Source organism: Chrysochloris asiatica, unplaced genomic scaffold, assembly GCF_000296735.1.
Source record: "Chrysochloris asiatica unplaced genomic scaffold, ChrAsi1.0 scaffold00006, whole genome shotgun sequence".
Classification (NCBI taxonomy): Eukaryota; Metazoa; Chordata; class Mammalia; order Afrosoricida; family Chrysochloridae; genus Chrysochloris; species Chrysochloris asiatica.
The window spans coordinates 31915240-31943138 of record NW_006408524.1 but is presented as its reverse complement, the minus strand read 5'-3'; the positions used below and the strand labels follow the sequence as shown (position 1 = coordinate 31943138).

At 39.6% G+C, this 27899-nt stretch overlaps 1 protein-coding gene across 1 annotated transcript in view; it reads left to right on the top strand.

Moving 5' to 3' along the window:
• The window catches only part of DNAH11 (dynein, axonemal, heavy chain 11), a 436577-nt gene that overhangs the window by 59508 nt on the left and 349170 nt on the right, over window positions 1-27899 (top strand). The window contains 8 exon segments of the mRNA XM_006832223.1: window positions 7146-7478; window positions 8116-8370; window positions 8473-8642; window positions 8891-9113; window positions 14924-15040; window positions 15153-15239; window positions 24343-24501; window positions 25514-25597. Coding sequence (XP_006832286.1) covers window positions 7146-7478; window positions 8116-8370; window positions 8473-8642; window positions 8891-9113; window positions 14924-15040; window positions 15153-15239; window positions 24343-24501; window positions 25514-25597 — 1428 coding nt within the window.

The window sequence follows — 27899 nt, the reverse complement described above, 5'->3', positions numbered from 1 at the left end:
GTGGTGCAGCCAGAGTGCTCCTTGGAGGCCAAGATGGCCAAACTTTGTCTCTCATACTTTGAACATATTGTCAGGAGGGAACAGTCGCTAGAGAAGGATGTCATGCTGGGTAAAATGGAGGGTCAGAGAAAGAGAGGAAGACCCCCAATGAGATGGATCAGCCAGGTGGCATCATTGATGGCATCAAGTATGGCAGCGGTAGTTATGTTGGCCCAGGATAGGACATTGTGTCGTTCTGCTGTGCGTGGGTTGCTATGAATCAGTTCTGACTTGATGGCACCTGACAACAACAACAAATGGCTAGTGATAGTGAACATTTCTTCATATGTTTGTTGGCTTCCTGGATCTCCCCCTTGGTGAAGTGTCTGTTCATGTCCTGTGCCCATTTTTAAATTGGGTTATTTGTCTTTTTCCTGTAGAGGTGTTGTAGTTTGCTATATATTTTAGAAATGAGTCCTTTGTCTGATGTGTCATTTCAAAAGATTTTTTCCCATTCTGTGGGTTCCATTTTTACTCTTCTGGTGAAGTCTTTTGATTCACATAAGTTTTTAATTTTTAGTATGTCCCATTCATTTATTTTGTCTACTTTTGTTTGTGTGGTTTTAAAAATGTTTGGTAGTCTGTGTATCCCCTGAATCAGTGCCCTCACATTTGTCTCTATTTTTTCCTTGATGGCCTTCATAATTCTGGGATTCACATTTAGGACTTTAATCCATGTTGAGTTGGTTTTTCTATAAGGTATGAGGTGAAGGTCTTGTTTCAATCATTTGTATATCATTTTCCAGTTCTGCCAGCACCATCTCTTGAAGAGACATCACCTCCCCATATGATATATTTAGGTGTTTTGTCAAAAATCAGTTGGCTGTATGTGGATGGGTTAATTTTCTGGATTCTCGATTCTGTTCCATTGATCTATGTATCTTTCATTGTACCAGTACCAGGGTGTTTTGACCACTGTAGCCATGTAGTAAATTTTGAAGTTGGGGCGTGAGAGGCCTCCAACTTGTTCTTCTTCTTAAGCAGTACTTTGTTTATCCTGGATCTCTTTCCTTCCCACATAAAGTTTGCAATTGTCTTTTCCATGTCTTTGAAGAATGTTGTTAGAATCTGGATTGGGATTGCACTATATGTGTAAATTGCCAGAAACATCACTACAGAAAGCTTGTAAGTCCGTTTTCAGCCTACAACTGATTGGAATACCTTAAAGGTATTAGAAATTGCCCAGTGAAAGAGGTTTCCAGTGGAGCCTTTACATTGCACAAGACCATAGGTGGAATCCAGAACCCCATCCAGAATCATATGAGGTTGGAAATGTCCACTGAAAAGGACAGTAGACCAGCTTGGAGCAGCCAGAAGAACAGAAGATATTTTGTTAAAGAATGACCAGCAAGAAAAATCCAAAGCAATAACAGCAGTCTGATTGATTGATTCCTACAAAAACAAGTAAGCTGTTCACCCGGGATCCATCAAGGCAAGTGGTCAGGACCTCTCAGAGCAAACTCTCTTCCAAGACTGAGACTCTCAAGATGAATGCATGAGCAGGCATGTGGTCTGGCTGGTGACCATGTTGATCACCAATAAGTGGAAGAGGGGGAAAAAACAGCAATGAAGTTGCAAACTAAGTCTGACCACTTTCAATAGACACCTATGAACCCATGTGGAGATCTGGATGGCCAGCAGTACAGCAAAACCCGGGGACTCCTGGGCCCAGAGGCAGTGACATGGCCACAGAGAACTATAGCGGAGCGTGAAGCATCCAGCTGATAAGAAGTGATGGAGATGCACAAGAACACCCATGCTTGCAGATAGTACCCACAGATAGCCATCAAAGCCTGGATGATCAGAACTTGACTAGCAGAAGAAAGAAGAGGGAGAAAAAAAAAGAGTAACCTGATACAATTTGATGAACTTTACCTATACTTATGGATGTAATAGTTCAAAAAAGGGAACAAATCTTTACAGTGAGAATCACTCCCACCCCCTCAGTACACAGTGTTGACAGGGATGGGCAACTTTAGACATTGGCTAATTGGCTACCCAAAATGGGGGAGGGGTTACAACGGCAAGAAGTGACTGGCTTACAAGCTTTCAAGAGGGAGCCTAGTTCCAGACAGGGTGGGGGAAGGTAGAATCTTCATTGAAAGATTTCTAATCTGTTGGGATTGAGCTGGTAAAAGGAAATGGGGATAAGACTCTAGTCTTACAATAGTGAATAATTGCCATCAGGACTGACTGTGAGGGCTAGGAAATATAGAGGTAGATGTTTTTGACAAAAGGAGGGAAGTGATTGATTTTGAAGCCCAGGAGCAGAGGTCTCTGGGACCATCAAATGAGAAGAGTGGAGAGCGGGACCCTACCCAGAAAGGCAGTGACGCCAGAGATGGAGACAGAGAAGATGATGTGGACAGATGGAGCGTCTGGGGACACTGGACTCAGAGAGGGAGAGGGGCTGTGTGTTGACAGCCGGGGGTGGCCTGTGGTGTGTACCCTTTGGTTATTTGATGATACATGGAGGGGACTGTAATCATTGCAATGAAACAAAATATGATAAGATGAATGTAAAACTGATGTTCTTACATGTAAACCTCAATAAAAATTTATGAAAAAATTAAATGGAACAGGCAGGGACTACAAAAAAGAGTACAATAACTGAAAAGAGAAAAAGAGGGACAGGAAAATGGAGCTGTAGGAGGGAAATTAAAAGGAAGAAATATAAATAAAAATAGTCCTTAGAAAAACCAGGGGAGGAGGGAAAATGAAATAAAGAGAAAGAGAGTTGTTGCTGTTAAGTGCCATTGAGTCGGTTCCAGCTCATGGGAACCCTGTGTAGGGTTTCCAAGGAGCGACTGGTAAGCTTGAACCACTGACCTGCGACTCAAACCGACATCATAGTCCAGCATATTAAGTCACAGTGCCACATAAAGAGAGTAGTAAAAAGATCAAAAGGGGAAAATAGTGGAAGAGAGGAAATGAAAGACTGAAGAAAAGAAGGGGAAAAAAGGAGATACAGGAAGAATAAAATTCAAGGGAATGGAAAGAGGAGAAGAAAGAATAAACAACAAAAACAAAAGAATGAAACAACAGAAGAAAAAAAAACAAACCCAACAAACCCAAAACAAAACAAAAAAACCCCAGAGTAGCTGTTGGGCCCAGAGAGAAGAAAAGAAAACTCAGAGGGGGTAGGGCACTCCTGCAATTCAGGGAGCTTGTGAGGTAGGTGTAGGAGAGGTGTGACAGCCGAGGTCCTAGGAGGTCCTAGATGGAGTGCCTACAGGCCTCAGTGTTATCTGTGCTTGGAGCACTCAATCTGGAAGTAGTCCATACAGGCCTTCAATGAAGCTGGTTTCAGTGTCTGTTAGGACCACAGGGTAGATGGTCTGGTGATTCCATGGGTTCTGTAGATCCTAAGCCAAGCCCACCTGAATTCAAACACCAAACTGGTGCACCAAGTGGCATAGCTGGGCTCCACCTCACAGTGGAACTCCTGGTGAGCAGGGGCTTTGCTGGGAGTAGATGAGGTTGAGAACTGACTACCCCTCTGGTCACCAGCAGAGCATGGGGGACAAAGAAGGAATTGCACTTTTCCCGTCAACTATGTGAATCTGTTCTGCCAAGATACCTTCTGTCAGCAAAGCTACTTACAGAAATTCATGGTGGTCGTGCCACATCTGAACAACTGCTCACCAGTCAGGCTCCCTCTCTCACTGTCCCTGCTCAGTTTCTACTCCCAGCAAGCACTCAGTCCACCCCTCTAACCTTTCCTCTGAAGTTCAGGGCTTCAGGATTTTCCTCTGTGTCTGTTTTATTTGGTCTCTCCTGTCTTTGTTGTAGAGCAAGAGTGGGAAACGTCCAACCCCACTGGTTGTATAAGGCCCATGAAATCGTTTTTTAGGCCTTGTCAAGGCAACCACAGTTCCAGCCATCACGTTGTTTTTTGTTGTTAAATGTTGTCTAGTCAGTTCTGACTCATAGCAACACTATAGGGTTTCTGAGGAGCCGACCATGTGGTTCACAGTCCAGTGCAGATCCTACAGCACTTCACCAAGAATCTAGCCATCACATTGTTGTTGTTGTTGTCGTTGTAAGTCATTTCCAACTCATAGCGACTATGTATAGGGTTTCCAAGGAGCATCTGGTGAGCTTGAACCTCCAACTGTTCAAAGTGACTTTGCAGCCCAGTGCATTAACCTGCAGCACCACACAAGTTTGGTCAAATAGAGCAACCTAACTTTTAAGTTGATAATTTTGTGTGGCCCATGAGTGATGTTAAAAATGTTGGCAGATTAAAAAGGTTCCCCACCCCTGTTGTAGAGGGCCTGTGTAGTGGGTCTGCACTTCTTACTGGAAGTCTCTACATGTAGTTTGGTTAGGCATTTAAAATGGAGGTATTGACTTCACTTGCTTATAATTTCTGTAACCCTTACTACTCTCATTCCTGAGGTAAACAAGATACAAGATTTTAAAAAAATTCAACAGCAAGGCTAGTGATGTGATCCCTTATTTGTTGCATGCTTTTTGGTGCTATTAATAATGGCCACTGTTTGTGGAATGCCCATTTTGTGCCAAACACCTTGTGTAAATCATCTTATGTAACTCTCACAATGTTCTTCTAAGAAGGACAATAGTTACTCTCTTTTTAACAAATATTTGAATTATTTAAACCAGTAACAAGCACTATTCCAGGATTAACAATGTAAAGGAAAACAGAAAATGAAGCAAAACAAAAAAACAGACAAATAAACCCAAAAGATCCCAAGCAAGTTTCTTGTCTCATGTCGCTTACGCCTTAGTCAGGGAAGACTGTAAAAGAAAATAGCAATTATATGCCATGTCAGCAGATGATAAGAACAATGGCAAAAATAAATAAAATAGAGCCGAGTATGTTGACTAGCCGATGGAGGGTGTGGGATCTTTTGTTGGGAAGGCCTCTCTACCAATGTTGCATCTGTGCATGGATCGGAAAGAGGAAGAAGATGAGACATGCAGATTTCAGGAGAAGGGTGTCTAGCTAGAGAACAGGACAAAGGCTTTGAGGTGACCTGTCTGTTCATGGCTGGAGAAGAATGAACAAGGGATAGTAGTAGGGATGGAGTTGGGAAGGGACTAAGAGCATGTCACATGGGGTTGTTAGGCCATTATGAGGACAGCTGGCTTTTACTGAGTGAAAGTAGCGGCCAGAGGCTCTCAGCTTAAAGGGTTTCCCTGTTGAGTGTAAACCACAGGGAAATGAAAAGGTAGACAGGAAGACTAATAGAAGGAATTCATCAGAGGGAGTTTCAAAAACTTCATGGGAAAATTCTCTTTTTATTGCATTTTTCCATGAACTTTTTGAAGCTCCTTTGTATTTCTGTGGTGAGTAATAATCAGAGAAAAGCAGAAAGCCTAGTCTGTCTTAGAATCAGCTCTTATCCTCGTGTCTGTTTCTCTGTGCTAGTTTCTCCCATGGCCATCTGCCCTCAGTCCTGTATAGGCTTTAAAGATGGCCTCTGGAGTCAACTGTACTGCCTAGCTGGTCTTACCAACTGTGTCTCTAGACCTGGCCATTGTAGGCCCAAACTATACTGGTTCTTAGCCCTGTCTATCTCAAGCTGGCCCAGCCCTGCTCCACTGATCTGCCCATTGTTTCACCTATTCTAAGAAAGTGCAGAGGCAGAAGAAACTTGCATTTGTTGGAACAAAAAGGAAGCACTGAAGTCCTGGTGTGCTGTAGAATAAAGTACTGGACTACAAGGTCGGTTTGAACTGGAAGGTTAGTGGTTCAAATTCACCAGCTGCTCCTTGGAAACCCTATACAGGGTCACAATGACTCACAACCGACTCACAGCACTTAACAATAACAACAAGAGGGAGCACTGACCTAAGGCTTCTAGAGTGACTATTTCAAAGGCTGCTCATAGGTGATTTGCAAACAATTATTCAGTGTGATTGAATAGTTTTAGAAACGACTGAGTTAGACCAAGTTACACAGATTTTAGTAGAGTAGGTGCACTGTGAGTCTCGCAGAGAGACTTGGAGTACATAGTCCTTCTCTGACTTAGTTATGTCTGACTATCTCCAGATGTCCCATAGGAGTGTTCTATGATGTGTGAGTTTACTTTAGGCAAGGCCCTAGAAGGCAAAGATCAGGGTCAAATACAGTTAGGTACCGTGCAGGAGCTATAGACAAGTCCAGTATATCCAGAATGCATTGAAAACCAGTTTATATCTTGTCTGTATTTGAAGACTACAATTTTCAAATTGATTTTTTTCTTTAAAAAATTACTTTGAATTTCTTTCATAAGTAAGCATAAGATTTTAAAGTCCTGCTAGCACTTTGCCATTTAGTTTAAGGTTGTGCCACTTAGCACTTGGATATTCATGTGTTGTGTACAAAAATACAGATCCTTCTTCATCAAGCTGTTTACATAAGAAGCCTTCATTTTGTGTGTGTGTGTGTGTATGGAGTGAAAGTTTACAGGGAAGATCATCAGTTTTACATTCAACAAATCATATATTTTGTTTCATTACCATGATTATAATCCCCTCCACTTACCATCAGTTAACAGTATTTCTCTCTATTCATTTTAGCTCGCTCTCTCTCTCTCTCTTTTTTTTTTTTTTTTAACATTCAGTCATATATAATAATTTACACCACCAAAGGGTACATTCTTCAAGTCTGCCTCCTGGCCACCAGCTCTCAGTCCCTCTTTTTCCATGAATCTAGGGTCCTCAGCTACTCCCTCTCTCCATGTCCCCATCTGTGCCTCCATCTCGTGTTGCTGCTTTTCTGGATAAGGTCTCACATTCACCTTAGGCTCTTCTCCCTTGAAGTTCCTAGGGTCCTCTGTTTCTGGACTGTAAGATTAACTACTCCCTTTACAATAGTGACAGTCGCAATTAGTCATGATAACAATTACTCACTATTGAATCATAAGAATCGTATCCTCATCTCTTTTTACTAGACCCGTCTAGACAACATGAAAACTATTCAGTGGGGACTCTATCTTTCCCCCAACACTTTTTTTCTTCTTTAAAGTTTTGATTGTGAATTGAGTGATAGTTTACATGGGGGAATATCAGTTCATTTCATTGCACTGATTATAATGAAAGCCTTCATTTTTAATACTCAGTATTGTTTATGCTCATCTGTTAATGTTTCTCTCTAGGAAAATAGGAAACTCTTCAAAGCCAATCCTTGTCTGGATACTTGGAAGATTTATGTAGAATTCATCGATGACATCGTGGTAGAAGGCTTTTTTCAAGCTATAATGCATGACTTGGATTTCTTTCTGATAAATACAGAGAAACAATGGAAACCTGTACCATTTTTTCAAGTACAAATGATCCTCATGCCTCCTGAGATTGTGTTTAAGCCTTCCTTAGAAAGAGATGCTGGTGATGGTCTCTATGACCTGGTAGAAGAAATGCTATGCAATAGCTTTAGAATGTCTGCCCACATGCAGAGAGTAGCATCCCATCTGGAAATAGCAAATTATCAGGTATTTTCTTTCTTTTTTTTTTTTTTTTTTTTTCAGGTATTTTATTTCTAAGTAGGTATAACTTAAAAAAAAAATTGTGAGCAATATTTATATAAGAAAACATTTGCCAATTTAACCATTTTTTGCATAATTATTCAGTGACATTAAATGTATTTATGCTGTGCGGTTATTGTCACTGTCTTTTTCCTGAAAGATTCCATCACCATTAACAAAAGCTCAGTGCCTCCACACAGTGAGGCCCTCCTCTCCCTGTCCTGGTGTGCTTTGTAGCATCAACACTGCACTGCTAACCACAAGGTCACTTCTTCAAACCCACCGGCTTCTCCTAGGAAACCCTTTACAGGGTTGCTATGATTTGGAACCGACTCCACAGCACTTAGCAACAACAACCTCTAATAAGCTTTGGTTGTGATCTGTTTGTGTATGTAAATAATTATTAGCTTTTATATTAACTATTCAAAAATAATCTGGTGATGGGAAGCACAAGGAACAGAGAAGTTGGGAAAAAATAACATTTTTAATTTTGATTTTGTTTAAAGGATTTTTCCCTTGAACAATTTCCCAGATAATAGTATTGTTCAAAAAATTGCTAGAGCAAGGCTGATTTCAGTGAGTGCCTGGTTTTCCTCTCATTCAGATTGATATGGATAACATGCTAGGCCTGGTAGAAGCCAGGCAGGAGATAATGAACAGAGTAGCGGATGTCATCAAAAAGGTCTTAGACTTCAGAAATACCCTGGAGACCTACGCTTACCTCTGGGTGGATGAGCGAGCTGAATTCATGAAGCATTTTCTCCTGTATGGCCATACTGTAACATCAGAGGAAATGGATGCTCATGCAAATGAGGAAATTCCTGAGCAGCCGCCAACTATTGAGCAATTCAAAGAACAGGTAAGGGAAATGTTTGCATGTGATGTAGTTACTGACTTTGGATTAAGTTGTGTAGTTACTGGGGATTCTTTTGTTTTTTTGTTTTCCTTTTTCTATTTACAGATTGACACTTACGAAGCCTTGTATGTTCAGATGAGCAAATTTGATGACTTCAGAGTCTTTGATAGTTGGTTCAAGGTGGACATGAAACCTTTCAAAGTGAGCTTGCTAAGCATCATCAAGAAATGGAGCTGGATGTTTCAGGAGCACCTTTTAAGATTTGTCATCGACAGGTAGCCTTTTGTACTTTGGTATTTGGGATCTTTAATTTCTATTACTTTATTGTTGTTGTTGTTTTTAAGTTGTGAGATGTTAAGAGCATTATAATACAGATGAACAATGTTTCAGGAGGTAAATAATGAAATTAAGTTTCCATCAGAAGCTTTACATGCTAAGGGTTTTGATGTGCTTAATTTATGCCTGTATATACTATTGTTTATGTACATACTATTGTTTGTGTAAACATATGTCTATTTAATAGCCTGAATGAGCTACAAGAATTTATAAAGGAGACAGATGTAGGACTTCAAAAAGAGTCAAATGAAGGTGGTCACGATGGTTTGGTTGACATCATGGGGCATCTTCTGGCTGTGAGGAGTCGACAGAGAGCTACTGATGAACTCTTTGAACCACTAAAAGAAACCATCATGCTCTTGGAAAGCTATGGACAGAAGATGCCAGAACAAGTCTACTTTCAGCTGGAGGTAAGTGTGGAGGCGAAATAATGATCATTGCCATATGCTGAGCACCTCCGTTAGCCAAGCATATTACATGCACACTCTGATTACATCTTCATAGCAACCTGCATGATGATGTTGTGAAGTGCTGTCGAGTCAATTGCGACCCTGTATAGGGTTTCCAAGGAGCAGCTGGTGAGCTTGAACCACCAACCTTGCAGTTCAAACGACTTTGCAGTCTGATGCATTAGCCCACCAGTGCCACATCAGGACTCCCACAATCTGTATACTAGACACTCATGTTTTCATTTTACAGGCTAGGAATCTGAAGCTTAAAGAGATTTAATAATGTTGTCATGGTCCCACAAGTAGTACAGCTAACCAACACTCACTCTAGATGCGTTTCATGCCAACATACTTACTCTTTAGTTAGTATGTTGTTTGCTTGAAGGTATTTAGTAATAGCCTCTAAATTGAAACAAGTTACTTAACTTTTCAGTTTTCAGAACTTCTTATGTAAAATATCCTTTAAGATCTCTCTCTCTCTCTCTCTCAATGTTTGTTTGTTTCTACTTTTGCCACCACTTTCACATATGAAATATGCCAACACTCCTTTTAATTAAGCACTGCCTGTCAGTTGAGAAGAAGCCTAGTCTTAGGAAACAGATCATGGCCATGTTAATAAAGAAAACCTGATTCGGATTGAATGACAAAATCACTGTATTTCCTAAACAGGGATAGCTATGCTCTCATCCTGTCTTCATACTCTGCTGAACCTGGTGGCTGCTATGGGCCAAATGAAGAACAGAGTCCTTAATATCTAACTGAAACTCATGAACAGTGACCTCACAGCTGAGTGTCTGTTCCCACACCCATATTGAAGTTCTACAGGTAGTTTATATATGTACACCATTCACCAGCTTCCAGGCTGTGTTTCCATTTAAACTTCCATGTATGATCAATGGACACATCAACCAAAAAATATTGATTGGATCCTATTTAAGTGATCTGAGTTTGGAACTCAGCCTTAGATATTTCAAGTATTGTACAAGTCCATCTTGTTTGCCAGTCTTGACAAGTTACTTAGCTTTTCAGTTTTCAGAATTTCTTAGGTAAAATATCCTTTAAGATCTCATTTTCTTCTTTTTTAAAAAAATTCTCTATATTTGAAATCAAGGAGCTCTGGTAGCAGAGTGGTTATGAGTCGGGCTGCTGATCTCATGGTCAGCAGTTCGAAACTGCCAGTGGCTCCATGGGACAAAGATAAGGCTTTCTGGTCCCTAAAGATTTATAGCCTTGGAAACCCTATATGGGGTCACTATGATTCGGAACTGACTCCACGGCACAGAACCACCATCACTATACTTGCAATCGCCAATAAACCTTTTTTGCTGTTTTTTTTTTTTTCTTTTTTTGATTGAGGTGAATTTTCAGTTCACATAATGTAAAAGTGACCATTTAAAAAGTATGCAAGTCAATAGCCTTTAGTACAACTAGTTCCCAGACATTTTCTATCACCTTAGAGGACAGTTCAACCCCATTAAGCAGTCACTTGTGTTCCCATCCTCCAAACCCCTGGCAAATACCTCTCTGCTTTCTGTCTCAATGAATTTACTTATTTGCATTCATCATATAAATGAAAAAGTACAATATTTATGGATGGGTTCTTTCACTTGGCATACTAATTTTGTAGTTTAGCCATATAATTCCATTATAGGAGTGTATACCATATTTTGTTTGTTCATTCATCTATTGGTAAGGGATTTAGTTTGTTTTTTCATCTGTTGGCTACTATAAATTGTTCTGTTAAGAATAATTGTGTTTAAGTATTTGTTTGAGGCCCTGTTTTCAGTTATTTTTACTAGAAGTGGAATTGCTGGGCTACATGGTAGTTCTCTACTCATCTTTTCTGAAGACTAACCAAACTATTTTACATGACAACTGTACCATTTTACATGCGCCCACCCCCCAGTAATATAGGAAGATTCCAGTTGTTCCAAATCTTTGCTAACATTGTTTACTTGTTTATTCTGTTTGTTTTTTGTGTTTTAATTAAAGTTATCACTTTATTAGTATAATAGTGTACACCCAATAGATGTAAACTGCTATCTCATTGTGGTTTTGACTGGTATTTCCCCAATGACTAATAACAGTAAACACTTTTTTAATGTGATTTTTGGCCATTTATATGAGAGAAAGTAAAAAAGTATGTTATAAAATCATAGACACCTTTATAAAACAAAAATATTAAAATGTGAAGCTATTATTTCTTGAACTGTTCTTCCAACAATAGGGAATATCACTGTTCCATAGGATAAGCACTGGTCTGCAAATCACCAGGTTGGTAGCTCAAGCCCATCAGTTACTCCAAGGGAGAAAGCTGAGGCTTTCTGCTCCTGCAAAGATTTAAAACCTCGGAAATCCTATCCAGGGTCGGTATGAGCTGGACCCAACTCAATGGTACTTGGCAGCAACATCTAGGTCAATGCTGAAGACAGTGTTTCCATCTCATAGACTGTCCCCAAAGAATCCTGTGCTCTTTAATTTACACCACATCAAAACAGTAATTGTGGCATCCTCAAGGGTCCCTTTTCATTGTTCTCTGGGAAACAAAACAAAAAAGTCTTAAGGGGGCAAGATCAGTGCAATGTTGTTGTTGTTATGTGCCGTCGAGTCGGTTCCGACCCATAGCGACCCTGTACAGGGTTTCCGAGGGTGTAAATCTTTACGGGAGTAGAAAGCCTCGTCTTTCTCCCGCGGAGCGGCTGGTAGTTTCGAGTCGCTGACCTTAAGGTTCGCAGCCCGATTCATAACCACTACGCTACCAGAGCCAACAAAATTCTCACAGGACAGCCCTGGATATCGTGAAGAATGAGCATAGTGCATTGTCATGATGGGAAAAATACTCCTTGAAACAACTTTTCTGGCCCTTTTACATTGAAGCAGTTTTCCATTTTCTTAAAACTTCTTCATAATAAACTCCTGTGATCAAATTGTGCCCTTCAAGAAAATCCATCAAGATCATTCCTTTGGAATAACTAAAACCAACCACCATAATCCTCTTTGTCTTAAATTAAACCAGCCCAGTAGATTTCTTCGGAAGTCAATATTTTGGTCAGAGCTTCTTTTTGGCAATACCCTAAGGAAATGAACACAAGTGTATTGCTGAAAGAAGTTGTCTGCAGCCATCCAGTGATCATAGAAATATGTTAAACACATTTTATTTTAAATCAACCCTAGTAGCAATATATATATATATACTTACCTTCATATATCTTCTTGGGAGAAATGTCTGGTCAAGCCCTTTGGCTATTTTTCAGTTGGTTATTTATCTTTTTGTTGAGCTGTGATTTTCTTCCTATGTCCTGGGAAGTGAACCCTTAATCAGATACATGGTTTGCAAATATTTTTCCCACTTTGGGGGTTTCTTTTCACTCTCTTGATAGTATCTTTTGATGCACAAAAGTTTTCAATTTTAATTAAGTGTGACTCGATGGCTCGTAACAAGAAGAGCTTCTCTACTTTTCTGTTGTTGCCTGTGCTTTTGGTGGTATACCACTTAGGAAACCATTGTCGACTTCAGTCATTTAGATTGGATTATTTTAATTAAGGTGATTTATGATACTACTGCTTCTCCTAATTTACTATTAGCTGCTGTAATATTTTCCATATACTCATCTGTGCTTGGGTTTATGCTGAAAAACACTTAGGTGGGTCCATGCCTACCAAGAGTTTAATATGATTTCCTCAAAGTCATAGGACTGTACCACCAGCAAGATGGTCTCTTGATACAATGTCTTTTCAGTCTGTTGCCTCCTGTTAAACTCATTTTAATTCAGTCCTGTTTCTTCTTACCTCAATCACAGCAATAATTTCTTCTCTCATTTTTCCTCATACCGCATCGACCACATACTCGACAGCTAGATGGGACTCTCAAATCTACAAGTGTGACCAAGACCCTCCTTCCCTGCTCAAAATCAAAAGCAACTGCCCTTATCCTCCTAATATTGGCCAATTTCCATAATAGCGCACACTGACCCTTGCCACTGGTAGCCTAACCTCACAAGATCTCAAGGGATTTTACTCTAATCTCTGCTTGTTGAAATCCATTCACTCCTTCAGCCTCAGATTCAATTACTTCTTTAATGAGTAGATTGTATCAGAGAAACTCTGAAAAGCATAGGATCTTGGTCAGTTTGGATCACTAGGTCAGCTGTTCAGACCCACCATCTGCTCCTCAGAAACCCTAAACAGGCTCACTGTGAGTTGGAACTGACTGGACGGTACTTAACAATAACAATAAATATAAAGCAGGCAACTGCAGGCCTGATGTGAACGCAGAGGGTCAAGGGGCTTTAGCCCCCATATGTGAGCTGTCTCTGGTTTACAGAACTGGCCCCTGCAGTAACTTCCTGGGATATTTACTTTCCTGGTGTAGGATTGGAAACCCAAGTGTCAGTGTCTAGATGAGGATGCAGAAACTTGCTGAGATAGAGAGGAAAGGCACAGATGGAAGAACAATTGGGTTTCAAGACCAGCCATAGCACCAGGTTGCTTCCCTAGTGTTCTTGATTTTATAACACGTAGACCTTCTGATGGAAATCAACACATTTGTCATGTCCTCTCATTCACTCTGGCAGATTATAAAACCATTTAAGTCACTGAATGTGCTTTACCTTAACCTCTTGTACAACCTAGAGGAGTTCCGTGTGCCCTAGGCACATTGCACTCTTTATAATGAGCAGTTTCTGAATCAGTCATCAAATATTTATTGAGAGTTACTAAACAGTCATTGGGACCTTTGGTTTTGCACTTCAGCCACCAGGTAGAATGCTGTGGTGTTGTATGACACAGATGACCATAGAAACAATACTTTGTCAATGTGCATACCCGGAATGCTTTTCAACAGTTAATATGTGCAACTGGTCTGCAAAGAAAACAAGTTGCCTTCACTCTGTTTTCATTGTAGGTAGGAAGAGCAGAGTTGAGTTGCTACTTGGGCTATTTATTGCTTCTTTTGTCCTATATCAAGTAGGAATTAACCTTTATTTCCCTTTGCCCTTCTAACTTCAGAAATTCAAGTCATCTAAATAAGCTATCCTGAGCACGCAGAGTCTCCATTAAGAAAGAACAGACTCAGTCAGAGATTTGGAGGCTAGAGGAAAGCAGGAAGATGAGAATAATTCACATTTTTATCTTAACTATACCAGATGCAAAGCATATCTTTTCACACTATGTTAACTAACTAAGCATGGCTTTCTTCAGCTTCCAGTTACTTCTGTTGTTTGTTATTGTTGTCGAGTCAATTCCGACTTTTAGCGATCCCATGTGTGCAGAACAACATTGTTTCCAGGGTTTTCAAGGTTGTACCAGATCATCAGGCCTGTCTTCCCCAAACCCCTAGGAGTAGGAGGTTACAGTGCTAACCTTTCCATTAGTAGTTGAGTATCTAACTGTACCACCTATGAATTCTCTCTAGCTGCTATAGGTCAGCAAAGTGGTTTCCAGAGTTCTTTAATTGTTTTCTTTCAGCAGCAAAAACAATTGGGAAAGGTGGGATCCTTATTTTGAAAGGATTTTTGTCTGTTCTGAGATGAAACTGACTCTTGGTGTATGTTTGGCAGATACGAATACAGAGGTGCCAGGGGGTCAATCTATATTTCAGCCTGCCTCTAAGACTTCATCTCTTCAATCTTTTATGGTTAAATGCCTAATTTTCTGTAAGAATAAAAGGATGCCATGGGTTAGTGTAAAGAAAGTATAATTCTTGAATTTCATAGGGTTGATTTCTTTGTGGAATTGTAATACTTTCCTATTTTGCCTGTTTGTTTCTGTAGGAATTACCTGAAAGATGGGAAATTACCAAAAAGATTGCTGCAACTGTCAGACATGAAGTTTCTCCTCTCCAAAATGCAGAGGTCACTCGTATACGAAAGAAATGCGTTTTGTTTGATGTAAGCTAGTTACCTGGTTGTTTTTGTTTTGTTCTTTGGAGAAGAGTTTTATAAATATAATTGAAGCTGTTTATTGGAGATTCACCTCCTATTTTCTTTATTCTGTGATCAGGCAAAACAGTCCGAGTTCAGAGAAAGATTTAGATGCTATGCTCCTCTTGACTTCAATGCAGAGAATCCATATACAATGCTTGACAAGGTAATGGAGATTTCAAATATTGCATGTTATTGTTGGTATTTTAGAAAATATGCTGAGACTTCTGTATCTTACCATACTTTTGCCACTGGTTATAGAAATTGACAGTTAACTATTTAAATCCAAGTATGCACAACTTTTCACAAGTAAATTATATAGAGGGCTAAGTCATGTTTTCCAAAACCACCATAATTATCAAAATGATCATACTAGTGAGGCATTGTAAGGAGTTCTGGTAGTGCAGTGGTTACAAGTCAGGCTGCTAACCTCAAGGTCAGCAGTTCGAAACTACCAGCAATTCCACGGGAAAAAGATGGGGCTTTCTGCTCCCGTAAAGATTTACAGCCTCGGAAACCTGGTACAGGGTTGCTGTGGGTTGAACTGACTCCATGGTACACCACCACCGCCAAAAGAACAAACAAATCTGTGTTGGGGGAAGTATAGCCAGAGTGCTCTAGGATGGCCAGACTTCATCTCTCATACTTCAGACATATTATCAGGAGGGACCTGTCCCTGCAGAAGGACATCATGTTTGGCAAAGTGGAGGGTCATGGAAAAAGAGGAAGACCCCTTTTTGAGATGGATTGGCACAGTGGCAGCAGCAATAATTATGAGGTTAGCGCAGGACCAGGCAGTGTTTCGTTCTGTTGTGCATACGGTCACTATGAATCGGTGCCAACTCAACAGCATCTAACAACAACAACAAGTGAATACAACAACTACTCTTTTGTGGAGTCCTGTTTGAACTGCAAGGTCAGTGATTCAACCTCACCAGCTGTTCCTTGGAAACACTATATTGGGTCACTATGGGTCAGAATCAACTTGACGGTACTTAAACAACAACTATTTTTGTGTTTTGTTTTAGATCCAAACACTTCATAGTGAGACACAATTGTCAGAAAACACTAAGTAAATTCAAACTCTGTGTTTAACAAGTAAAAGTATTCTTTTATCATTAAAGATTGATTTAAAAAGAAATCCAAAGCATTGTCTCAGATTAAAACCTTCAGGAAGTATGAGTGTATGTGTTTATATTTGACATTATTATATTATTTACTATGCAACTATATAGCTATGTGTGTATACAAATATGAATGTATATGCATCTCTCTATATGTGTGTTGGTACACATGTACACATACATATATATATACACACACATACTTAATCTGTATGCAGAACCATATTTGTAACCAGTTAACTGTTTTTTTATTGTAATAAGAGATATATAAAAAACATGCTGCCATTTTTAATCATGTGACTCATTCACACTGAATTCCACCCAACATGCTGTACAACCATCGCCATTGTTTATTTTAAAAAGTTTTTCATCAACTCAGACAGCATCTCAGTGCCCCTTCAAGCAGTAGTTCTCTGTTCCTCCCTCCCCTCATCCTTGGTAATCATTAATATACTTTTTTTCTTCTTCCCCCACTGCTCTTCTTCCTTTCTTTTTTAACTGCCTTCTTGGTCACACAAGTTAACATGTGTTTACCTTCAAGCCAGTAAATAATTCTCCCTTACCTCCCACTCCTGGTAACCATCATAGAATGCTTGTTTGAGCATGAAAACCATGTATCATACAATATTTGCCCTTCTGTGATTGACTGATTTCATTCAGCATAATGTCCTCCAGGTTCTTCCGTGCTATAAGGTGTTTCACAGATTCATCATTATTCCTCAATGTTGCGTAGTATTGCCGTGTGTGTGTGTGTGTGTGTGTGTGTGTGTGTGTATGTTCCAAAGTTTATTTAATCATTCTTCTGTAAATGGGCTTTTAGGCTCTCTCCATCTTTTTGCTGTTGTAAATAATGCTACATTGAACATGGGTGCGCATATACATTCGCGTCACAACTGTTATTTTTGATTTGCATCTTTCTAATGACTGATGGGAGTCCTGGTGTGGCACTGTGTGTTAATGCACTGGACTGCAAAGTTGTTTAAACAGCATGGTCGGCGGTTCAAGCTCACCAGCCGCTTGGAAACCCTATACAGGCTTGCTCTGAGTTGGAACCTACTTGACAGCACTTATGACAATAACAACAATGAGTAATGATCTTGAGCATTTCTTCATATGTTTGTTGGCCATCTATTTTTAAAGCACTTATAGATGTCTAGGGGGCCTTGTAGTGTAGTGGATTATGAGCTGGGCTGTTAACCTTAAGGTCAGTAGTTTGAATCTATGAGTTGCTCTGTGACTTTTCTGCTCCCATAAAGATTTACAGCCTCAGAAACCCTTACAGGGTCGCTATGAGTCGGAATCAACTCCATGGCAGACAGCCACTATTGTATGTCAAGGATTTTACTCAGCATATTTGCTTAAAATGTACCTATGATTACTCTTCCTATTTCAAGTAAATTGTAGCATAATTAAATAACTTCTTGGAGGTTGCAGTAACAGAACTAGAAAATCAAATACATAATTCTGATTTTTTTTTTTTTTAATTTCAGAACTTCAACCATTGTACTGTTTTCCATGTGATACTTGGCTAATAACTTTTACCGTATTAAGGACAGTCCATAATTTATCTTTAACCTTGGACAAGCGTATTATTGTGTCATTCTATCCTAGTCTTGAGTGAATTACTTAATATGAGAATGAATATAGTGAGCAAAGTATCCCAAATGATGAATAAAATGTCACCTACATTAGACTAAAAAAGATATTTAAAATTTTTATTGGGAAGACTATCTTTTTTTTTTTTCCCTTTTCCCTGGGAGTTCTGAACCTAGCAGCCAAAATGAGAAAATGACTTTCTAAAGGTTAGATTCAAGACCTGGGAATCTGTCTGATTCTTCATATAAATTGCCTTGAATTTATTCCTGTTTTAACTTTATGCTAGAAAGTCTTTATTCCCTAGACTATAATAAAACATCTATATAACACAGATCTTTTCTCTCTAAAGTTTAGAACACCACTCATTATCATAAAGTCTTCTCTTTTAGTTGGTGAAAGAGTTGGTTAGTATATTGTTGTTGTTAAGTGTCATCGAGTCGGTTCCGACCCATAGCGACCCTGTACAGGGTTTCCGAGGGTGTAAATCTTTATGGGAGTAGAAAGCCTCATCTTTCTCCCGCGGAGTGACTGGTAGTTTCGAACCGCTGACCTTAAGGTTCGCAGCCCGATTCGTAACCACTGTGCTACCAGAGATTCGTGAAAGGGTGTAGATTAGAATGTACTCATTAGATGATGGATTTTCCAAGGTTACATCTAATTGCAGGTGGTCTACACTGATTGTAGATGGAAAGATGTTTTCCTTGACTAACCAACATGCTGCTGCTTGTCAACAGCTGTATAGTTAACATCTGTTAAATCTTCCTGTTTTCATTCTGTGCTATATAACAGCACAGTTACACATTTAACAATCAGAGATAATTATAGTTACAGATTGTGCTGAGAAGTCTTTGGAATATAGTAGGACTGGGTTAGCTTTCTCTTGAATTTCTTTTCTTAGAGTGCTTGTTCAGAAGCCATATCTAATAATTATCTTTATTAATGTTTTATTGTGAATTATGTGATAGTTTACATGGGAGAACATTAGTTTTACATTCATCCTATCGTAGATCGTTTCATTGCCATTGTTACAAGCCCCTCCATGCATCATCAACCAGCCAAAGGGTATACCCTACAAGCCTGCCCCCCAGGTCATCAGCACACAGTCCCTTTCCCTCTCTGGGTCTAGAGTCCCCAGCTGCCCCATCTCTCCACGTCATCATCTCTGCCTCCATCTCTGGTGTCACTGCTTCTCTGGGTAGGGTCCTGCACTCCTCTCTTCTCCCTTGATGGTCCCAGGGACCTCCACTTCTAGACTGCAAAGTTAATCATTCCCCTCCTTGCTGCAAAACATCTACCTTTACATTTTTAACCCTCACAATCAGTCCTGGTAACAATTATTCGCTATTGTATCACAGGAGACCTATCTGCGTTTCCTTTCATCAGCCCTGCCTTGGCAAATTGGATACTACTCAGTGGAGATTCTACCTTCCTCCATGCCCTGTGGATCTAGGTTCTCTCTTGAAAGCTTGTAAGCCAGTCACTTCTTGCCTTTGTAGCCCCCCCCCCCATTTTGTAATAATTATCTTTTGAGACTTCTTGCATTTGTAGCCCCCCATTTTTTGGTAATAATTATCTTTTGAGACTACCAATATCATGTGTTTGCTTATTTTGGGCTGGTATGGTAGGGCCTCATGCTCAAGCCAACTCACTCCCTACACAAGATAGAAACCATTGACTTTCTAGGAATAAGGGCAATGCTGTTGTGCATCTCTCTTGGGAAAGTTGCATTATGTGCTGTTGTCTCTTCATAGGTCAGGATACAGTACCCTGGGAGCTCTGGTGGTGCTGTGGATTAGATATTGGGCTGAGGACCACAAGAATGGCAGTTCAAACTACCAGATGCTCCTTGGGAGAAGGATGAGGTTGTTTGCTCTTGTAAAGATTTAGAGTATTGGAATTTCTATATTGGGTCACTGTGAGTCAGAATTAACTCGGTGGTGGGTGTGGTTTTGGTTTGGGGGATATATTAAGGAGTCCTGGTGACTTGGTGGTTAAACACTTAGCTTATAGCCACATGGCCTGCAGTTTGAATCCATCAGTGTCTCCATGAGAGAGAGAGATGGCGCTCGACTTAGTCCTCTAGGGTTGCTAGGAGTCAGAATGGACTCAAGAGCAGTACAGTTTGGGTTTGATTTTTTGATTTGGGCATATAATTCTAGAAATAATGGAACAGTTATAAGATATCGGCAAAATTTCTAAGAGGAAATGAAAGGAATGTTGACTTTTGGGAGAGTGAAGTCTCCATACTTTGAAAAGTCCTTATTTATAAAACAGATACTGAGTACATAAGGAGTCCTGGTGTGGCGCCATAGGATAAGCACTGGACCTCAAGGTCAATGTGAACCACAAGTTCGCTGATGCAAACTCACTAGCCGCTCCATGAAAACCCGACACAGGGTCACTATGGGTCGGAACTGACTCTGGCATTTAATAACAAAACAATAAAATGAGTAAGGGGTCTGGAAGTCAGGGAATTAAAGTGGTTACTGGTTGCTGTTTCAGCATCTGGTAGAAGCAAGCCCAAATACTATCTGAAAAAAGTAATCTCAGTCCAATAGTCTCCATCTTCTAAATAATTCAGTTCAGTTGAACATGAGTTTATACACACACAATCAATACATATATTACCATGTATTCAAGTCAGCAGAAAAAGCAGTCATAGATGAGAGCCCTATCAAACTTCAGATTTTAGAAGACATTTAAAAAAAAAAAAAAAGGTACGCTCTCATTTTTAGATGATAGGAAATGACCAGTTGAATTTGAATATTTGCCAGCTATTTATTGAAATGGAAAGTATTTTCAGAAAAAGAAACCACACTGCTCATTTGTTGAGTGTCTCATACTTTTAACATATATTCGTGTCTCATGCTTCAGACGTATTGTCAGGTGCCGTTGAGTCAGTACTGACTCATCATGACCTCTTGTGCAACAGAAAAACACACTGCTCAGTCCAACACCAACCTCACAATTGTTGCTGCACTTGAGCCCATTGTTGTGCCATTCCATCTCATTAGGGGTCTTAATGGATGTTTTCAGCTGTTACTCTATATTTTGAGTTGTGCCCCATCAGCAATTGAAGGTCTCGAAAGCTTTATTCCATTCACCTCATCACAGCCAACAATTCTGTGAGGAAGCAGTTCTTCCTCAGTTGTATTTTGAGTGACTTCCCAACCATGAGGAACTCATCTTCTGGATCTGGATCTGACAATGTTCTAGTGATTTTCATCTTGTTTCAGTAGTCAATATTCTGGTGCTATCTGACAGTGTTAGCTGCTCTTCATAAGGTTTTCAGTGACTAAATCTTCGGAAATCTTTTTCTCCTTTTTCCTAGTCTGTCTTAGTCTGGAGGCTCAGCTGAAATCTGTCCACCATGGGTGACACTGCTGGTATTTAAAACACCAGTGACATAGCTTGCAGTATCACAAGAACATGCAAGGTACCATAGTGGGACAAACTAACAGACAAGTGGTGGAAAGTAGTCTTGTTGTTAGGTGCCATCGAGTCAGCATCGACCCATAGCAACCTTACACACAGCACAAGACACTGCCCGATCCTGGGCCAACCTCACTATTGTTGCATGCTTGAGTCCATCAAGGCTGCCACTTGGCCAATCCATCTTGTTGGGGGTCTTCCTCTTTGTCGCTGACCCTCCAACTTAACAAACATGATATCCTTCTCCAGTGACTGGTCCCTCCTGAAAATATGTCCGAAGTATGAGAGACAAGTTTGGCCATCTTGGCCTCCAAGGAGCACTCTGGCAGCACTTTTTCCAAAATGGAAAGCCCATGGCACTTTCAATATTCTCCTCTAACACCATAACTCAAATGCATCAATTCTTCTACGGTCTTCCTTATTCACTGTCCAGCTTTCACATGCATATGAGGTTATTGAAAATACCATGGCTTGGTTCAGGCGAACTTTAGTCCTCAAGCTGACATCTTTGCTCTTCAACACTTTAAAAAGGTCTTGGCAGCAGATTTGCTTAATGCAATACATTGTTTGATCTCTTGACTGCTACTTCCGTGAGTGTTGATAGTTGATCCAAGGAGAATGAAGTCCTTGATAGCTTCAGTCTTTTCTCCATTGATAAGAATGTTGTTTATTGGTCCAGTGCTGAGGATTTTTGTTTTCTTGACATTGAGATGTAATCCATACCAAAGGCTGTGCTTTTTGATCTTCATCAATAAATGTTTTAAGTCCTCTTCACTTTCAGCAAGCAAGGTTGTATCATCTGTATATTGTAAGTTGTTAATGAGTCTTCCTCCAATCCTGATGCCATGTTTTTCTTCATAGAACCTAGCTTCTCAGATGATTTGCTCAGCATACAGGTTGAATAAGTATGGTACAATAACACAACCTTGTCGCACACCTTTCTTAATTTTAAACCACTCAGTGTTCCCATGTTCTGTTTGAAAAACTGCCTCTTGGTCCAGGTACAGATTCCTCATGAGCACAATTAAGTGTTCCAGAATACTCATTACTTCGCATTGTTGTCCATAGCTTGTCATGATCCACACAATCTAAAGCCTTTGCATAGTCAATAAAGCACAGGTAAACATCATTCTGATATTCTCTGCTTTCAGCCAAGATCCATTGGACATCAGCAATGATATCCCTTGTTCCACGGCCTCTTCTGAATCTGGCTTGAACCTCTGGAAGTTCTCTGTCATTGTATGATTATAGCCATTTCTGTATTACCTTTAGTAAAACTTTACTCTCATGAGATAGCAAACAGATTGTCCAATGATTTCCACATTCTGTTGGGTCATCTCTCTTTGGAATGGGCACAAATATGGATCTCTTCCAATCAGCTGGCCAGATAGTTGTCTTCCAAATTTCTTGGCAGAGATGAGTGAGTGCCTCCTGTGCCACCTCACTTTCTTGAAAGATTTTCAATTTTCATTCCATCAATTCCTGGTGCCTTGTTCTTTGCCAGTTCCTTCAATGCACCTTAGACTTCCTCCTTCAGTATCGTTGGCTCTTGATTATATGGTACCTCTTGAAATGGTTGAACATTAACCATTGCCTTTTGGTACAGTGACTCTGTGTATTCCTTCCATCTTCTCTTGATGCTTTCTGCATCATTCAACAATTTGCCCAGAGAATCTTTCAATAATGAAAGTCAAGCGTTCATTTTTGTCTTCAGTGCCCCCAGCTTAAGAAATGCTGAGTGTGTTCTTCCTTTTTGTTTTTCTGATTCCAGATCTTTGTACATTTCTTTGTAATATTTAGCTTTATCTTCTCTAGCTGATTTTTTGAAATTTTCTGTTCAGCTCTTGTACCTCCTCATTTTCTTCATTTGCTTTAGCATCTCTACACTACTAGAAAGTTGTCTAGTATTGGTTATTATTGATGAGTTGTTGTTAAGTGCCGTTGAGTCGGTTCTGACCCATAGTGACCCTGTATAGGGTTTCTGAGGAGCAGCTGGTGAAATTGAATCACCGACCTTGCAGTTCAAACAGCTTTGCAGTCTGGCCTATTAACCCACAGCACCACATGTAGGTGGGAGAAAAAGAAAATGGACAAATAAAGCAAAATATTTCTTTTGCAAAGCAGGTAAAATATATATAATGTGTAAACCTTGAGCTTTGAATGAGACACAGATAAATAATACCCAGAGAACTGAGGAATAGTCTTCTTGCATCACAAGCTCTGTGTACTTCTTAAATTTTACCATGTAAAATATATTACTTTGTTTAATAATTTAAAGAACTGACAAACCAAAGACAAACTTTGAGAATTTACATTTGCTATAAAATATAAACTGTTCTACACAGATGTGATGGTAGATGTTGTTATTGGTTACAAGGTACTATCGAGTCGATTCGGACTCACAGCACCTCTGCACCACAGACGGAAACACTGCCAGGTCCTGCACCATCTTCCCGGTTACTGTTCTGTTTCAGCCCATGGTCACTGTCACTGTGTCAGTCCATGTCATTGAGAGTCTTCCTCTTTTTTGATGACCCTCCATTATGGTAGATGATGGTCTAACATGATTGTCTTGGTAAAAAGTAATCATCCTGTGAGATTTCTTCCACTGCGCTGTGTTTTAACTTCAGTGTTTCATTTCATGAATTCTTTTGGGTACATACCAGGATAATTCGTAATCTATAGGATATATTTTTAAGTTGAAAATTCGTTTCTTAGCAAGTGATTATCCAAGAATTTTACTTTATTTTTAAGTTTCTAGTGCCTGAGCTTTTAAGCCTAGCAAAGTCCCCAACAGTAGACTGAAAATCATATTGAAAAATTGTATTCATAGAAATCTGCTACCAGAACAACTTTTCCAGAATTGTGTGCAGAGTATTGATAACATTACTGAATTTATTTATCAATAGTCTATTTTCACTTTTTTGAGTAGCTGTTAGTTTAATAGTCTAGTTTTCTATAGTTTACTAATAATTATACTTCTGATTTCTTTTTATTTTCTTTTAAAACTCAAAGTTTTAAATGTTGACAAACCTAAGGTACAGAGCTGGGTGACTCTTCTTGTACAGTTTATTAATGTTAAAGATGTTTGGATGTATATGTGTGTTTTTTCCTTAGGCAAATCAAGAGCTTGAAGCACTAGAAGAAGAAATGTTGCAGATGCAAGAATCGACTCATCTGTTTGAAGTGCCTCTTCCAGAGTACAAGCAAATGAAGCAGTGTCGTAAAGAGATAAAATTGCTCAAGGGACTCTGGGATGTCATTGTTTATGTTAGAGTAAGATGGTGCTTTTTGAACGCATGCTATTTTTTCTCTTGTTCTCTTGTAACAAACATACAATTTTTAGAATCTATGCCATTCTACAGGAGTGCAGTAGCTCTGTGGGATAAGTACTGGACTGCAAAATGACAAGGTCAGCAGTTAGAGCCCACCAGCCCATCTGAGGAAGAAAGACAGGCTTTCTGCTCCCACAGAGATTTACAGCCTCAGAAAACCCTACACAGGGTCGCTATGAGTTGGAACTCACTAGATGGCACTTAACAACTACAACAAATCTGTTAGCAGAAGATTTTTCTCTAAATAAGTTATTTTTGTTTTTAGTTCACAATCAGACTTTGCAGAATGAGTTAACCTCAGACTTTTTGGGCAGGTTATATAGACTATAAATAAAAATTGGTATGTGTACATGTCTTGTACATTTATTGAATTGAAAATTCATATTTGCATATATAAACAGACCCTTACTAAGCATGGTACTTTGAATATGGTTAAATTAAAAACTTAAGTATAATAAGTTCTAGAGAACTCAGCATATTGCAACAAGTATTATACATAACTGTTTTTGAGATATGTTGAAAGTCACATGGAAATATATTAGCAAAATACAGAATTTGGTCAAGAAATAATTCATGAGAGTTTTGCTAATGGATGAAGATTATCTTGAAAGAGCTTATATTATTTGTAGAATTATAAAACTGCTGTTTAATACTACTGTCCTTACTAGTGTATTCCAAGTATATAGGATTTAATGATCCTGAGGGGCAGTGTATGGAATCTGTCATTGTGACTAGAAATTAATATCTAATAATGGTTTGGCCTTCAGTTTGACATGTTATGACAACTTTCTTGTTTTGGCAATAAGGATGCTTTGATGAGTGCAGTTAATATTTAAAGAATTGACTTCCTCTGGATGATAGACTCACTGTGTATCATCAGTTTACATATTTTGCAGTGGAGACTTGCTTCCACCAAATGTTGTTGACATTTTTATCTGCTTGTGCGGTTTCAGAGAAGCATTGATAATTGGACTAAAACCCAGTGGAGACAGATTAATGTGGAACAGATGGATGTAGAACTCAGAAGGTTTGCCAAGGCAAGTTCCATAACTGTCTATTACAACAATTTATCTTCCTCAGCACCACCTCCTCGCATCTTCTCTAACCTAGTATTTGGTATACTAGGCTGCCTGTCCTTGTTGACTTCACACAGAATGACAGGAGACAGGATGTGCATATATATTTTTTCACTCTCAGCCAATTGCACTTCTAATCAAGCCTACCTTTCTGTGAATGAGTTAAGTTACTAAGAACATATTGTTGCTGTTAAGTGCCGTCAAGTCAGTTCTGACTCATAGCAACCCTGTATAGGGTTTCTGAGGAGCAGTTGGTGAATTTGAACCACCGACCTTGAGGTTCAAATTGACCTTTAGATCGAGTGCTTATCCTATGGTTCCACATTGATGGTGGTTATGTGCCGTGGAGTCGTTTCTAACTCATAGCGATCCAGTACAGGGTTTCCGAGGCTGTAAATCTTTATGGGGACAGAAAGCCTCATCTTTCTCCTGTGGAACAGCTGGTAGTTTCGAACTGTTGACCTTGAGGTTTGCAGACCAATTCGTAACCACTATGCTACCAAAGCATCTTAGGGCTAATGAATTTATGAATGACAACTCCTGGTGTGGTGCTGTAGGATCAGCCCTGGACTATGAATAACAAGGTTGGTGGGTCAAACCCACCAGCTTCCCCTTGGAAACCCTATACAAGGTCAGTAGGAGTCAGAATTGACTGGACAGCACTTAACAACATCAACAGCTCTTATCAGGAATTTCTTGAGACTGTTTAGAATAAAGGGGAGGATTACAAATATCAGGGCTGAGAGGTTAGGCCAATGAAGCTTTTGAAGGAGAAGTCCTTAGCAATCATAGCATTTTGTGTTTGAAAAGGTATCTTCGGTTCTGCAATTTAGGATAACTAATAGGAGTCCTGGTGTGGCACTGTAGGATAAACACTGGACCAAAAGGTTGGTTTGAACAGCAAGATCAGTGGTTCAAACTCACCAGCTGCTCCTCAGAAACCCTATACAGGGTCGCTAAGAGTAAACTAACTTGATGGCACTAAACAACCGAATAGGAGTAGACATATAGGGAATATTATTGAATATGTGGAAATATATGGAATACTGTGATCTTTTTCTAATTATTGACCACTCCAGAACGAAGCTTACTTGAGGGGTGTGGTGGCTTTGTAGGGAAAGCACTGTGGGTTTGAGCCCATCAGCTGCTCTTAGGGAGAAAGTTGAGGCTTTCTGCTACTGCAAAGATTTACAATCTTGGAAACCCTATATAGGATCGCTATGAGTCAGAACTGAATCGACAACACTTAACAACAACAAGCTTATTTGTTGTTAATTGTTTTAGTGCTGTTGAGTTGGTTCCGACTCAGAACAACCCTGTATAGGGTTTCTGAGGAACAGCTGGTGAGCTTGAACCACCGACTTTGAGGTTCAAACCCACCTTTCAGTCCCGTGCATTATTCCACATCATGTTACATAGCCCCCATTGCCATATGCTCTCTGAAGAGACTTGAATTTCTTTGGAAAAAGCCAAAATGCAAGCCAGTGAAATGCTAAGAAGGTGCAAGACCTTTTGTTTTTTCTCGCCCCACAGCCATTTCCTCTAACCTGTTTTTCATCCCTGTGCTTAGCTACTACCACTCTTCTTGTATCTTCTTTCCATATAATCCTGGTTCCAAAATTCAGTTAAAATGTTCCTTCTTTCTGTGCATTTACTTATTTTATGGGGTGACTGTACCTCATTTCTACCCTCACTCTCCATTTATCTTGGTACCATTTACTTAGCTTCAAAGTGAGAATGTAATGCCTGCTATCAGCTGAGGCTCTTTTATTTTTTAAGCAATTGGTATTGGCTTTTTCTTTGTGCCAAGATCCATTTGTTTTATTACGAGTTTTCTCATTCACAACTGTTAATGTTCCATGAGCCAAAAGACCCAGCAAGTCACTGGGTCTTAAGATCATAAAATATTTACATTGCAAGGAGCTAAACCAAAGGTAACCCATAAGTCAAGGCTGCCATTTCAGTGAGACAGATATTGAGACAAAGATTTTAGTAATCCAGTTAAAAGTCTCAGTTTCTCATGTGCTTATATTTCTTCAGGACTCTCTCTTGACTGTGTCTGTCCTGTGAACATCATTGCTTACCTGCATATTATGTCCCCTGGGTTTCTGGATGAGACAGTGATTGGACCCTCTGAATAAGAACATATTGTATCCTATTGGCTTGTCCAAAGTGGTCTTGTGATATCTCAATGAGTGAACCCATGTCTGTTTTTCTCGTTTTAGTCTTTTACAAGGAGTTTAAATATTTTTACTTCCTTTTT